Here is a 13525-nt window from a genome sequence, read left to right as displayed (position 1 = left end):
TTGGGCTGTCAGTTTCGGATATCCCCAATAGCATTATTCAAACATAGGCCGCCTACCCAAACAAATAGATGAATATCTCTTGTTACTAGGAAATATTCACATTTCAGATATCAACAATCCAACTGTCAAAGTCAAAACATTAATTTCAGATATCCAAAAGGAAAATATTCTAGATATATTCTAATCTAGTGTATGCAATGTTAGTGCATTTGACTAAAGAAAGAGAAATAGTGTTGCTCTCCTCCACATCCTTCAGCCTGTTTAACTACAAAAATGGTGTCATGGTCGTAGCATTGGATGCTGTCGCTTGAAATGATTAAAGCTGATTAAAGCTGAAGCGGTAGGGAGGAGAGATTACATAGACCGGCATTCGTGAGAAATGCTGAAAACCAGGGTGCATTTCCCCATTCCCAGGCATGGACTCATATAATTAATGAAATGCGGAAGCACAAATGTTGTCATCATCATTTTAAAATGAAATTGGAAGAAACAAATACATATTATTTACACTGTTTTAACACAATGCCAAAAGAAAAAATCTTAGAAAAAACACACATCGATAACCCTTAAGTATGATATTAAAAGTAAATGACAGATTTGTTGTCCATTTCTTTACCATAAAAAAAACATTCATTTAAAAAAAAACAAACACAAAATAGTCCTCAAACCTTTAATCCCATTTTCTTCCCAATATGGGAGAGTAGGAGAACAATTCTACGACGACAATTACTTCTGTATTGTTAGCTGAAATGCATCTCTGTGATGCTGAAGTTTATTCTAGATTGGTGTGTGATAAAAAAGAATTGCAGCCCGTTGCATCTTGAACCACTCGGAGGATCCGTATCTGCACCTGGATGAGTTTCTCTAGAGGCAGCCTCTCCAGATGAGGCACGACGCTTTGGCAAAAGAGTTCGGCCGAGCTTTGTTGAACGGTCGGCTCTGAGTGTCCACATGTAGCTCCCCGTGCCATGGTCCACAGTCGACTCCTTCTCAGGCTCGTCCACAACAGTCTCAGTGTTAATCTCTCTGGAGACGAATGAATCAACACAAAAAGCTAAACAGAGACATGACTGATGTGCTTCAAGGATAAGGACAGTGTAGTGCGCTATGGTGTACAACCGCCAGGGTCCCACCCATCTCAGCCCTTAAGAAAGACGCCCGAGCCCTTACCTTCTCCTCCATGACCTGTATCTGTTCTGAAATAGGATGATTAAATCGAATTCAAACAGACATCGCAATCCAATCGAACGCGATTTGCGAATGGCAAAGGCTGCGATAAAAAAAATATATATACTGTTACTCACTGGAGATCAGTAAGATTCGTATTGATCAATTCACCTCAACACATAGGCCTGGCCTAAAGGAAAGAGCAGGTTATATTTTGAATGCTTCCAATGTTGTGCTGGTCATACTATAGAATGATTTGCTTGTGTTTAGTGAATAATACAGAACATAAGGAACATAAAAATACATTTTGCGTACTAAATCGCAATCGCAATATTGGTCGAAAAATAATCGCAATTCGATTATTTCCCGAAAACGTTCAGCACTTTGACTTCACAAGACCATCTGAGACGTCTCTCTGCCGACTGTGAGCACGACCCTCACCTATTTCCGCTGGCTTCTCCGCACAACCGTGGACCTCGCAGTTGACCTCTGGCAACTCGGGCTCGGTGTTGCTGTGATCTCCTCCTCCCCCAGTCCAGTTCTCCATGTCACCAGGCGGCTCCATGCCCTCAAAGCCCCTGATGAGGGGGTTGAGGAAGGCCAGGTCAGCAGTGTGTCTCCACCTCCTCCGTGAGCCTACGATCTCCCCACTCTTGATGGCCTGCTTCTCCTTCTCGACCTCCCGGATGTACTTGTCGCGGAGGCCCTTCCAGCGCCTGCGACACAAAGCGACTGCCAAGAGACGGATAGATCCAAAAAAATGCATGTAAGAACCACAATATGAGGTTATGAGATAAGACATAGGTAATGTTTACAATGTAGATTGAATATTGACCATTGGTGCTCCTTTAAACGTTATTGAGTTACGTCAGGGGCCATAGCACATTGTTTTTCTACCATGTCACACAATTTAATTTCTACTTTTATAAGTTTTAAACTCCTTTCATGTGTGTGAGACTGAAGTGACTGTCCCTACAGTTTTTTTGTGGCTTTATTTGATTCCCAGAGGGCATGCCATTACAATGCGTTACCATAACTATCCATGCTCTATTAGAAATGAGTGGTACACAACAGTTCTGCATTGGCAATAATAATACTAATGCAGTAATTTATTGACGGTCCCTATGTGAAAAGGAAGCAGTCAGGAGCAAGTGGGTGTCCCTTGGTCGTCCACCAAGAATGACTTAAAACCCGGCATGAACCGCTGATGGTTGTCCGCCAAGACAGACTGAAAGCACGGCAGGAACCGCTGATGAACCCGTAATGAATATGCGAATATCCAACAACAAACTAACTTCACCCTGGTCTAATTTTCCCTGTTTCCGCCCACTGTCTCCCTCTCATTGCCCCCTCTCCCTTAATATAAATATATAATAGTATTGTAATTGATAAATATTAAAAGTTCCAATGTCATTAATATCTAAAATATACAAAAATACAAAAACAATATTCAACAATGTTTTTTTGTTAGCTACAGTAGCATCACGGTAAGCCTCTCTTAACAGCCTTTCTTATGGACTTGGACAGTTAAAATTCTACCTACAACATAAATTGTAGTTGGGAGCTTACCTTTTTGCAACACTTCAGTGCGTACTCCTTGTCTGTCCTGCTGCCAAATAACCTTCAACCACTTCTGGAGGTTTTCCTTGTATTTTTTCAATAAAGCAAGTGTGACAGAGGACCACTGATTTGTAATGACATGAACTTTGTGAGAAGTTAAGGATTTTACAATATTTTCTCTTCCTCCTGCTTCTTTCCAGAGGTCTTTCTTTTTGCTTGCCTGTCCACGCTTGAACCGCCCCATCATTGATCTCCACTTGCTTTAACTTTTCCTTCATGTAGCCTACATTTGGTCACGAGCTCATGTTCGCCACCTACTGGTCCTAAGGATTTCAGTCTACCTGCATTTTGGATTATGAACCAAGTTGTTCTTCGACTGTCCTTAGACTTATAGCCAACAGTGAGGAGTCCAATTGACTCAGCATACAATCGAGAAGAGAGAGAGCGTAAGTGTAAAGAACAATAATTAAATAACAATAACTGACTAATGACTAATTGTCACTGTCTAAAGACTAATGGTTCAGTCGAAAAAAATGTTGTTTGCAAGAACTTAACACTGGAAGACTCATGTCCATCTTGTTGTAGACTGCGTGCTGGAGAAACTCCCAGGTGGGCACGCACTGCTTCGTATAGTTTGAATCAAAAACAAAAAATGATTTAAAGCACACATCCAGTCTCCAGCAGAGAGGTCGCTTCAATTGCATGCCCGGTGATGATAATGAATGCTTGACTTGTCATGAATTAATCTCCAAGGCACAGAATATGAGGACGTTCCTTTCCGACATAACGTGTAGGAAGTTCTATTATCATTTTAAATAACTTTGGGAGCAATTGTGAGGTCAAATACATGTACAATTAACACATCAATTGAAACATTTACCAGTTCATATTTTAAATATGTTGCATTAAATATAACATGCCTGCAGTATGGACAGGTATAGGATCGTGAGGAGATATTCACTGAGTTTTTCTCTCTGTTTCATATTCTTGCCTCACACGTTCTAAAGCAATCTGTTTATACCTCTCAATCTCTCTGCTGTTAAAAAGAAAGCCCTGGAGTCACCCCAGGGGCCCTATTTTAACGGTCTGAAACGCAAGTGAGAAGCGCCAAGCGCAAGTAGCTTTGTGGGCGGTTCTATGGCGATGTCGCTATTTTACCAGCGCAAAAATGACTCTTGCGCCCGGCGCAAATCTAAAAAGGGTTGGTCTGAAGTAGCCTAATTACGCGTAGGTGTGGTTTGGGCGTAACGTGCAATAAACCAATGAGAGTGCCAGCTCCCATCCCCTTTAAGAGCCATGAGCGCATTTGAATCTGACGAGTTGATATTTTGACAGCGCTTCTGCAGTCTCCGATGAGACAGATGCACATGAATTTCCAACTTCAAATGGCTCAGTTTATGGCCAAATTATATGGCCTAATTCACACATGGAATAAGGTTTTCTTCCACAACTTCAGAAGTCCTCAAATAAATTTTGGCAAAGAAAACTTAACACACATATGATATGCGGTAACTGTGGTTCTATTTAATGATATACGCAATACATTTTAAACATTGTTTCTTATCAGTATTGTATGCATTATCGTTATTGACTTGTGTTCCTAATATGCATGTGTCCCCCGTTGCCATGGACTGTATTATGCTTTACGTGTGTGTTTAAACAAATGGACGCACACACGCGCGCCCGCATTCATTAATTATTTTACACACACGCGCGGCCGCATTCATTCATTCTTTTTAACACTCACTCGCGGTAAAACAATGTTTTCTCACGATCAAATACTCATCAATCGTAACAGTTATGGGTATGTACACGATGTCTGTGTCAAGAAAATATGTGTTTGCTGTACGGTGTTTGCAAATGCAATGATTTAAAAGTACAAATTATTACCGCTGTATCAGCTGTTAATTTACCAAGATGTGCGGCTAGGTAGAGGAGAGATGCAAAGTGTATGCGAGGTGCACAAGCAACATTATGCAAGATCATTCCCTAATTTACCTACGCGTGGCGCAGGAGGGAAAAGAACGCTCTGCGCCAGTTGCAAAATAGCAACGACACACGCGCCAGTGAGAAAGTCAATTGCGCCGGATGCAAGATAGGGCCCCAGGAGTCACAACTGGAACTGAACCCAAGCTAGGTTCCTCTTTCAAAATGGCTTTGACGACCAAACCCTTCACCAAAACACAAACAATGAACCCAATAGAATGAAGTTATCGAAATGAATATCCGAATATCTGTCGAATATCCAGCATCAAACTAACTTCACCGCGGTCACACAAACATGGTCGCTTATTTTCTTCCACGCCATCTCGTTTTCCTTCCGCTCTTTCCGTCATATACCGCGGTAAACTGTCCTGATAAGCGTGTTGGCCATTTTGTAACTTGACTGCTGATAGTTTGTTGTTACGTTTTTTTGTTATCACAGATGTGCTTAGCGGGAGCCCCCCGCGCCGATCGGACCGTAGCAGTGCGCAAAACTGCGCACGCGCGTTTTTTGTTTTTTTTAATTAATTTTTATTTAAAATACATGCATTTCATTTTTCGCAAATGCAATCATCACTGAGCCATATCTTATATAATGCAAAAAATACAAAATCAGATTAAATTATAAATCCATACAAATAACTAACCCTTACTAGCAACAAATATATCAGGATACCCAGCTTGCAAATGAAGTTCAATTTAATCCTCATCTTCAAAATGAGGACATTTTGAAGATAATGAAATAAAAGCCCTTCATTCACTCCGTGTGGGGAGCTGCTAATGTTGGACACTTAAAGGGAAACTTCACCAATTTTCATTAAACAGTGACATGGTGTGAGGAAATTTCATAAACAGATCAGTACAACAACTATTCTAACCTAAAATAGCCCTAAACCCTAAACTCTGAGATGAAAGTATAAATAAATAACTCGGGAGTGGAGACAAGGAAAGGACATTGGCAACAAGGAGAGAAGAGCAGAAGACTGCTCAGGAAATTACATTAACCAATCTGAATGACCAATATTAATAATATCAATGGGGTAAAAAAACATCCTTTTGACGTCAAATTTTTGTTTCACACCTCCGAGCCGGGCCATGGTATAGGGTACATTGTAGTTGAATAATGCTTTGTGTATATGCACATATTTTAATGTCATCTTATTCTTTGAGTTGTATTAAATAACTTTTTACTCAATACATTTTCCAGATAATTTTCTTAACATATATAGTGCACGGATGTTTTTACGCACTTAAGCAGTTACTTTCTGGATGACGACTGGAAATGCCGAAAATAATGAGATCACTAAAAAGTCATGGTGTAATCGTTTTATATATTTAACCCTTTTAGCTACACCGAGCTGCATGAGAACAAACACGGCAAACAGTAATAAATAAAGTACACTTAAGCAGTTAATCATAAGTAACCATTAAAAACAACATGCAGAGTTGTCAGAATTCTAAGGTACTCTTGAGTAGGCCACACTCCCAAAAACAAAATTGCATTTCATTACAGGATTGCGATTTACATTGTGCGTACATTTATGGTGAATGTGACTTTCTTTGATACCATTCTACGAGGTATAATCCCCCACAAGCTGAACTCCTGCTTATATTTCTATCATATGTACTTGTATGAAAATACTAGAGGGCCAGCCATCTTTACAGTCCTCCCATGAATGCATTTATGATCCAACACCTGCTCACCACAGAGCAGGGAAAGACATCTACCACGTGGTCAGTGAACCGCTGGAATTAAATGTATGTTCTGCTTGGAAAGAACCGGAATACAGTAACAGGTGGACTTGTATGATGGCTGCAGGTCCTCTACTTAGCGGCGCTGGTTTCAGTCCATGTCAACAACCCTGCGGCAGATGTCAGCTGTGAACTCGGAGCACTTGGAGTTTCCACCGAGGTCCTTAGTTAGCACCTAGGAAATGAAGAGGAAAACAAAGTCAACCTAAGTCTGCACCTTCAATTAGAATCAAGTAACTTTCATTTTGGATTCAGTCTATGGCCTATGGTTTTCGACTGCTTTTTGTAGCTATCAAAATACACCATTGTAATGGTGTATTTTACTCCCCCTTCTCTAATGGAGCTAATTGGTCTCATCGGTTTCCATTACTATGTACTATGCCTCTTGTTTGACAATGGGCCTAATTGCAGCCTAAAGCCAGATTATTCATCTGAACTCACTGAAGTGATGGTACCTATTTTACAGACAAGTATTAATTTAAAATGAAACAAACCAAGGTGGCCTCCTAGTGATGGAGGTCATAGGTTGAATCCTATTAACCTAGTTTTCTTAATCCCTGGAGCTGAAGACGAAAGCCTAACTCAAAGTTCTGCATGACCCCACGTTTGCAACAATCCACTTTGTGACTCCGAAACACAACACAGTTAACCAATAAGAATAAATGGGCTGAGCTTTTAGCAGGTGAAGCAGAGCTCAACTTGCTCACTGTATTTTAGGATACAGCCAAACGTTATTGCCCACCTCTTTCTAGAAAACAACTCCTCCTCCACTTAAATTATACCACCAGCAGTGAGTGTGATCCATTACAAGCCGTTAAGAAAATCTGCCTCTTCTGATATCACAAGTGGGCGTGTCCTAGATGTATGACGGATAGATGAGCAACGTTTGCTTCAGTCCACTGAGTAGGCTGGTAGACTGATCTATCCAGCACACATCTAGGTGGACACGCCCACCTGGGATGTCAGGAGAGGCAGATTTTCTCAACGGCTTGTAATGGCTAAACACACTCACCTCCGGTGGTAAAACATGTCCATTTAACTTTATGTGGGAAACTTAAACAGAACTAGCCCATTCAACCCACCTTCTTATCTCTGATGGTGTCAAAGCAGGCGGTCTCGATCTTCTTGCCGTACTCATGAAGCCCCATGTGGCGCAGCATCATGACTGCGCTGAGCAACAGTGCCGTTGGGTTGGCCATGTCCAGGCCTGCTATGTCAGGAGCAGTACCGTGGACCTGGGGAAGGGGAAACAGAACCAGTCAGCTGACATCTCAATACTATAGGCGGAGGAGTCCAGCTCTTTCCCCATCCATTATCTTGGAGTACAGACAGACAAAGCTGATGAGTTTGTTGTCAGACACCATTGGAAATTGCAAATGTTTTAGTCAATGATCTTAATGTATTTTCACAATTGCACTTGGTATTGAACTTGTATTTTGTCTTCCGTTTTATTAGCAACTGTGTACTACTGTTACAACAGTTCTCTCTTGTAAAAGAGACTTTAATCTCAATGAGACTAACCTGGTTGAATAAAGGATATAATAATAATATTAATAATAATAATCCATGGGAAACAATAATTGTGCCTCAATTGAGCCCATTACATGAAAGCCCACTTCACAAGAATAGCAATATCAAATAGCAAGGCAGGTTATGCCTTTTTTATAGTATCATGGAGGGCCATAAAAAAAATTGCAGAGGCATAATTTGTCACCATTACAACTACCTTAACGAAACAAAGTAAATACGAACCGATTCGAATATGGCAACACCGTTGGCGCCGATGTTTCCACTGGGGGTGACTCCGAGTCCTCCAATCAAACCAGCACAAAGATCACTGCAGAAGACAGAACACGCATGAAAAAACTCTAACACGTACAGTCCTTCAATATAAAACGAATGAAACAATATTGAAGGGCTTTCTTTTCTTCAAAAGTAACGTTAGAGTGGTGGTGGAACAAACCTGAGAATATCACCATAGAGGTTTGGCATGACCAGCACATCAAATTGGGTGGGGTCCTGAACCATCTGAACGAGAAAAAGATTAAAATGTATGAAGAAAATCAGATGCATCTAGAGGTTATCTGTGATCATGCTTTTATAGTCTTAGCAGCATTATTACATATTTGCAGTGCCTTGGTTAAATGATCGACAGCCAAATGCAGCCAAACTTTTTCCTGAATAGATAGAGTATCCTTCTAGACTAACGTTATAGAATGTGCCGTTTTGAAAAGAAAGCAATTGGATATTGCCATTGCAATTACACAGAGGGGTTATCAAACCAACAATATTACATTTATTGAAGGCAAAACATATCACGGCAAATTTCACACAGACAAAAAACATTTACAACTTAAAAGGCATTTCCTTCTAGAAGCCAGGTTATGCTGTTATCCAGTTATTTACCATCTCCATCCTCCCAAAGCCACATCCGGCTGTTACCCATGCGCAGTTTTACAAGTTAACGATTAGACTACTATACTAAACTTTAGTCCATCACAATCAAGTGCAAAAATGACAGTATGCTTGTACCTGCTACGATTGCAGTGCAGGTCTTGAAAAATATGATTAGCTCCATTAGCTGGGAGACGAATGCCACATTATGTTACCGTCTGTGGATTGTAAACCCTTATTTTAAGGCTATTCATTAAGGCTAATCTGTACTCTGTGGTAGCCAGTTCAATGGGACTCCTCTACATGGCTTGGACACTTACATTGAGACACACAGTGTCTAGGTACATCTCCGTGAACTTGATGTCTTTGTAGGTCTCGGCCACCTCGCGACACTTCCTCAGGAACAGCCCGTCAGACATGCGCCTGGTTAAAGCATGAATACCAATTCATTTAACACTGCAGATGGATAGCACAGACCAAAGATCCCCTTAAACATCACAAATCGGGGGATCAATCTACGAAGACAATAAAAATGGTCCTACATACATGATTTTTAATCAAATTAAAATAAAAACATTTAGGCTACAAAAAAGGTTTTGTGAAATGAACAAATTAACAAATATATATTAAACATTCCAATATTTCTTGGGTAAATCATGTATAATAAAAAGGCATGTAAGGCCCTTACATGATGTTTGCTTTGTGCACAGCAGTCACGCTGCTTCTCTGGTTGTTCCTAGCGTACTCAAAGGCGTACTCAGCAATGCGTCGGCTGGCATCCTCTGTGATCAGCTTGATGCTCTGCACCACACCATCCACAATCTACCATGGCAACGCCACAATACACAAAAAACAGGCAAACATCGAGGAGAGGAAGAGAAGCGTTAAATCGAAGCAATGGTAATCTAGCTATAAATATGTTATCTATATAAATATGTTACTTTCACTTGGAAAACTCAACCAGCCCCATTTTATGGAAAGCAGTAGTCTTAAGGTTTTGGTTAAGGTTGGAGTGGATGAGGGTGGTGATCACTGGGTAACTGGTAGAACCAGCAGGGTAGGTTTTAACCTGAAGAAAGTGGAAAAACATGCTGTTGCATGTTGTACAGAGACATGCATGTCTGCTACCTGATCACACTATAACCTCTGCGGCTGCGCACATCAGCACTGTGCACAAGCATAACAACATAGTGCCCCTCACACACCTTAACACCACTGTAGGGATGTAACGGTAAACCCAGATAAAAATGTTGTCAATAACAATTATCGATTTCATTTCAAATAAAATTATTATCGTGCTGATAAAGGGAGTTTTTTCTTGACTTTTTGGGGGCTTGGGTCAGGGGGGTCTCAAAATATTTGGCCTGTTAATCCCTTTGAGACTACTTGTGGTTAAGGGCTATAAAAATACAATTGAATTGCATGGAGACGGCGTGCTCTTCTTACCACGTGTTCGATGCCACTGTACTCTCCCTCCGTGTTCTCGCGGATGGTGACCAGGTTGACGTCGGTGTAGGGGGTCTTGTAACCCTCGATGGACACGCAGGGACGCACGTTGGCGTAGAGGTCAAAGGTCTTCCTCAGCAGGAGGTTCATGGAGGGGTGGCCAGCTGCGATGGGGGTCTTCAGGGGCCCTGCGTCAGGGATACCAGGGAGTTAACGACACAACACTCCACTCTCCTTTTAGGTGCTCCCAGAACCCCCCCCCCCCACCTCCCCCTAAAAGGTCAGGGGTGTTTTCAGTCAGGTGTCAAGTTTTGTATTACCCCCTCACAAGCCAATGACCTCCTCTTTCTCCCTACGGCTTCCTGTTCCCCAAGGTTGTTTTCCTGACCTTCGACCTTGCACAGTAACAGTACCACCACCGACGAGTGGAACAGCAACAGTGCCACAGAATATCGCCTGGTACTTGGCTATGGCCAAAGGACGTCTAAAGGCCCTATCCAACAGAGATCTATTATTTTTCATCTATCGTGAAGCATCTGCATAAAACCAGCGGTAGCTTTTCAGAAGGTGGGAGTGTTTGTCACGGTGGCTAGGGCAGAGCTCAGGCATGTTATTTTAGGTCCTCAAAAACCAGAGCTAGCTTTCAATCCCCGTGCCATGAGTTACTGTTGATAATAGAGCAATTTGATGTAACAGCCGTATACCAGAACTTACAATAAATAAAAGTTTTTGGCATAACTACATGAAAAATACCAACATTTAATCAAATGTCGTGGTGTTAAGGCAATACATCTAGGTTACCCAATTCGGACCTAAGAGAGCTTCTCAGAGCTAATCTCTCATTCTGTGAGAACTTCAAACAAACCAAGGAGAAAAACAGGAAGTGAAGAGCAGCTGGGGGTATAGAGGACCATGTTTCTCCAGTTTAACCTTGACATTAACACAGACTTTAAGTATCAGAGCTTTAAGCCGGCTCGCCAGTAGGGGGTAGGTGGAAAGATATTCAATCTGGTTGAAACTTCAATCAAAACCTGTGCACTCGAGTGGAACTGCAAGTTTAATTTCTGAATTAAACCCCCAGACGACCACCCACCCCCCTCAGGGAGTACCAGTCCCTGCCTACCTTTAAGACCAATCTTGCTCTTGTCCATAGACTCCTTGGCATCAGGGGGGATCATCCACTTGCCCCCGGGCCCCTTGATAGCAGTAACATTTCTCTCCTCCCACTGGATCGGAGCCTGGGAAAAATTAAGAAAGTATTGAAGTAAAAAGGTAGTAGACGTTGAGAAAAAAGGTGCGGAGGGGACGGGTTACGTTTTTTAAGTATATTCTGTGTATATAAACACAGCAGTTGACAAACTAAAACAGACAAACCTGATATGCTATTGTATAAAACAGTGTTTATAATTGGCTAATCATCTAGAATGAAAGATACATCCCACAAAAAGGTTATAAAAACAAAAGGCTCATGGGTTTATTAGAATGAAGGTTGGTGTAGGCTACACTTGGGGAAGGTGTATTAATGTAAGGGATTTGATGTTTGAAGATGGGCTAAGCACCTGCCGCGCTGAATGCCAACGAAGCACTGATTCTGTGTACAATGTAGAAATTTAAATACACAACACAGACTGACAGACCCCCTCATCTATCTAAATAGTTTCCAAGGTACCCTTGTAAGTCATAATGTAGCGTAGTAAGTAGTTTAAGGAGACATAATATACCACCGGGGTGTGATTGTGATTAGCCTTACAAGCCGTTTTGAAAATCTGCCCCATATGACATCACTAGTGGGCGTGTCCACCTAGATCTGTGCTGGATAGATGAGAAACGGTTACTTCAGTCCACTGGGTAGGCTGGTAGACTGATCTATCAGCACACATCTAGGTGGACACACCCACTAGTGATGTCATATGGGGCAGGCTTATCACACTCACACCTGGTGGAATAATATCTCTCCTTAAACGTTAATTTATCAAACATTTATTTAATTTATGATTTATCCGTTGTTATACGTCAGATATGATCTTCAACATAGTAATCCATTACTTAGTGGACACCAGAATAATTTAGGGAAAACAGGTGTAAAATATTATCTTCCTGCCAGTCTCTCGACCAGGTCGTGAAAGTTCTACTCTGTGGCCTTTTTGAGAAACTTTGACATCAGGGAAGGGGACACCTGTGGCAAGTTTTTTGTGGAGCTCTGGCGGGGTACAGGTTGATGTTGAAGCCGCTTTTGACAGAGTGGACGCTTCTCAGACATTTAAATACATCGCACATTAAAACACCCCAACACAACGACGACACTAAAACACAAAGTTGGGGTGGTTCATAATCATGGGAATAACACCCCCCTACCTTTCTATAATTCTTAGCCCATTTGAGATATATTTAAATGTCATAGTGAAATCGAGCTAAAAAAGGGAGTTTACTTAGTTTACTTACTCCAAAAGATATTTACCAAATAAGATGACTAATTATTCTTACCTTAGCAGCCTCAAATATCTTCATGACTGCACTGGAGATCTCTGGTCCAATACCATCCCCAGGGATCATAGTTACGGTGTGAATCTGTGAAGTAAAGGATACCCATCCATCATCATACTGTGATTACATAGGATTACATACGTGTTTGACCTTTTAATGCCAAAGGCACATCTCAGCAGAATATAGGGAGAGCGTAGAAACGAAAAGGGAACAACATCTCAGTGTATACACATTACAATCATACTTAGGTTTGTCAAGATGACCTACCCCTCTTGACAGAGATGAGGAGCATAGCGTGGGTCGGCTCGCCACCCCCACGACTTGAGACAACTGCGGAAGACACAACAGTCAAGGACAGTTTCGGAGACGTTACCGTCGATCTTGAAAAAGGTAATTCAATAACGCGAAACAGTAGAATACAAATGAAGATTGCGATAAATTAATGCGAACTGACACATGCTAGTCAAACACAGAGCACCAGAGATACACTGAAGGGCACGAACCCATTAGGCCCAATGGGGAATTATCTATAGAAAGAGTAGAAAACATTAAATCCCCTGAACACTTAAGTTTATCCTAGGGCACATTGAATACGGTCTAACACCATACTATTTCACGTTTGAAAACGTCTCTTTTACATCATTTCCTTACCATTGACCTCCACGCATTGCCAGCCATAGCTACTTCTATTTGGTCCCGCACCGAGTCTACTGAGAAGTCAACGCCGGAGTGTGAGTGA

The 13525-nt window shown here is 41.5% G+C and overlaps 2 protein-coding genes across 2 annotated transcripts; both read right to left on the bottom strand.

Moving 5' to 3' along the window:
- Nucleotides 1-706: 706 nt before the first annotated feature.
- On the bottom strand, nt 707-2971 carry LOC307075777 (uncharacterized protein; the record flags this gene model as incomplete). Its single annotated transcript, XM_079736472.1, has 3 exons — nt 707-1026; nt 1609-1899; nt 2737-2971. The coding sequence occupies 3 exons, from the start codon at nt 2969-2971 to the stop codon at nt 773-775; spliced, it is 780 nt and encodes a 259-aa protein (XP_079592598.1). The 3' UTR covers nt 707-772.
- Nucleotides 2972-6021: 3050 nt separating this feature from the next.
- On the bottom strand, nt 6022-13501 carry LOC307076180 (isocitrate dehydrogenase [NAD] subunit alpha, mitochondrial-like). Its single transcript, XM_079737067.1, has 11 exons — nt 13438-13501; nt 13054-13116; nt 12787-12870; nt 11426-11540; nt 10303-10490; nt 9545-9678; nt 9177-9279; nt 8426-8490; nt 8215-8299; nt 7545-7697; nt 6022-6637 (listed from the first exon to the last, which is right to left on the bottom strand). The coding sequence occupies exons 1-11, from the start codon at nt 13462-13464 to the stop codon at nt 6554-6556; spliced, it is 1101 nt and encodes a 366-aa protein (XP_079593193.1). The 5' UTR covers nt 13465-13501; the 3' UTR covers nt 6022-6553.
- Nucleotides 13502-13525: the final 24 nt, after the last annotated feature.

Source organism: Pollachius pollachius, assembly GCF_949987615.1.
Source record: "Pollachius pollachius genome assembly, chromosome: 5".
In the NCBI taxonomy this organism is placed as follows: Eukaryota; Metazoa; Chordata; class Actinopteri; order Gadiformes; family Gadidae; genus Pollachius; species Pollachius pollachius.
This window is presented reverse-complemented; position numbering and strand designations above follow the sequence as displayed.

What these genes read in the sequence shown, in the direction of transcription:
- LOC307076180 (XM_079737067.1), bottom strand. Translation starts at nt 13,464, where the DNA reads ATGGCTGGCAATGCGTGGAGGTCAATG. An exon ending in GCAATGCGTGGAGGTCAATG is followed by an intron (nt 13,117 to 13,437) that starts GTAAGGAAATGA and finishes TGTCTTCCGCAG; the next exon opens with TTGTCTCAAGTCGTGGGGGT. An exon ending in TAGACACTGTGTGTCTCAAT is followed by an intron (nt 8,491 to 9,176) that starts GTAAGTGTCCAA and finishes TTTCTCGTTCAG; the next exon opens with ATGGTTCAGGACCCCACCCA.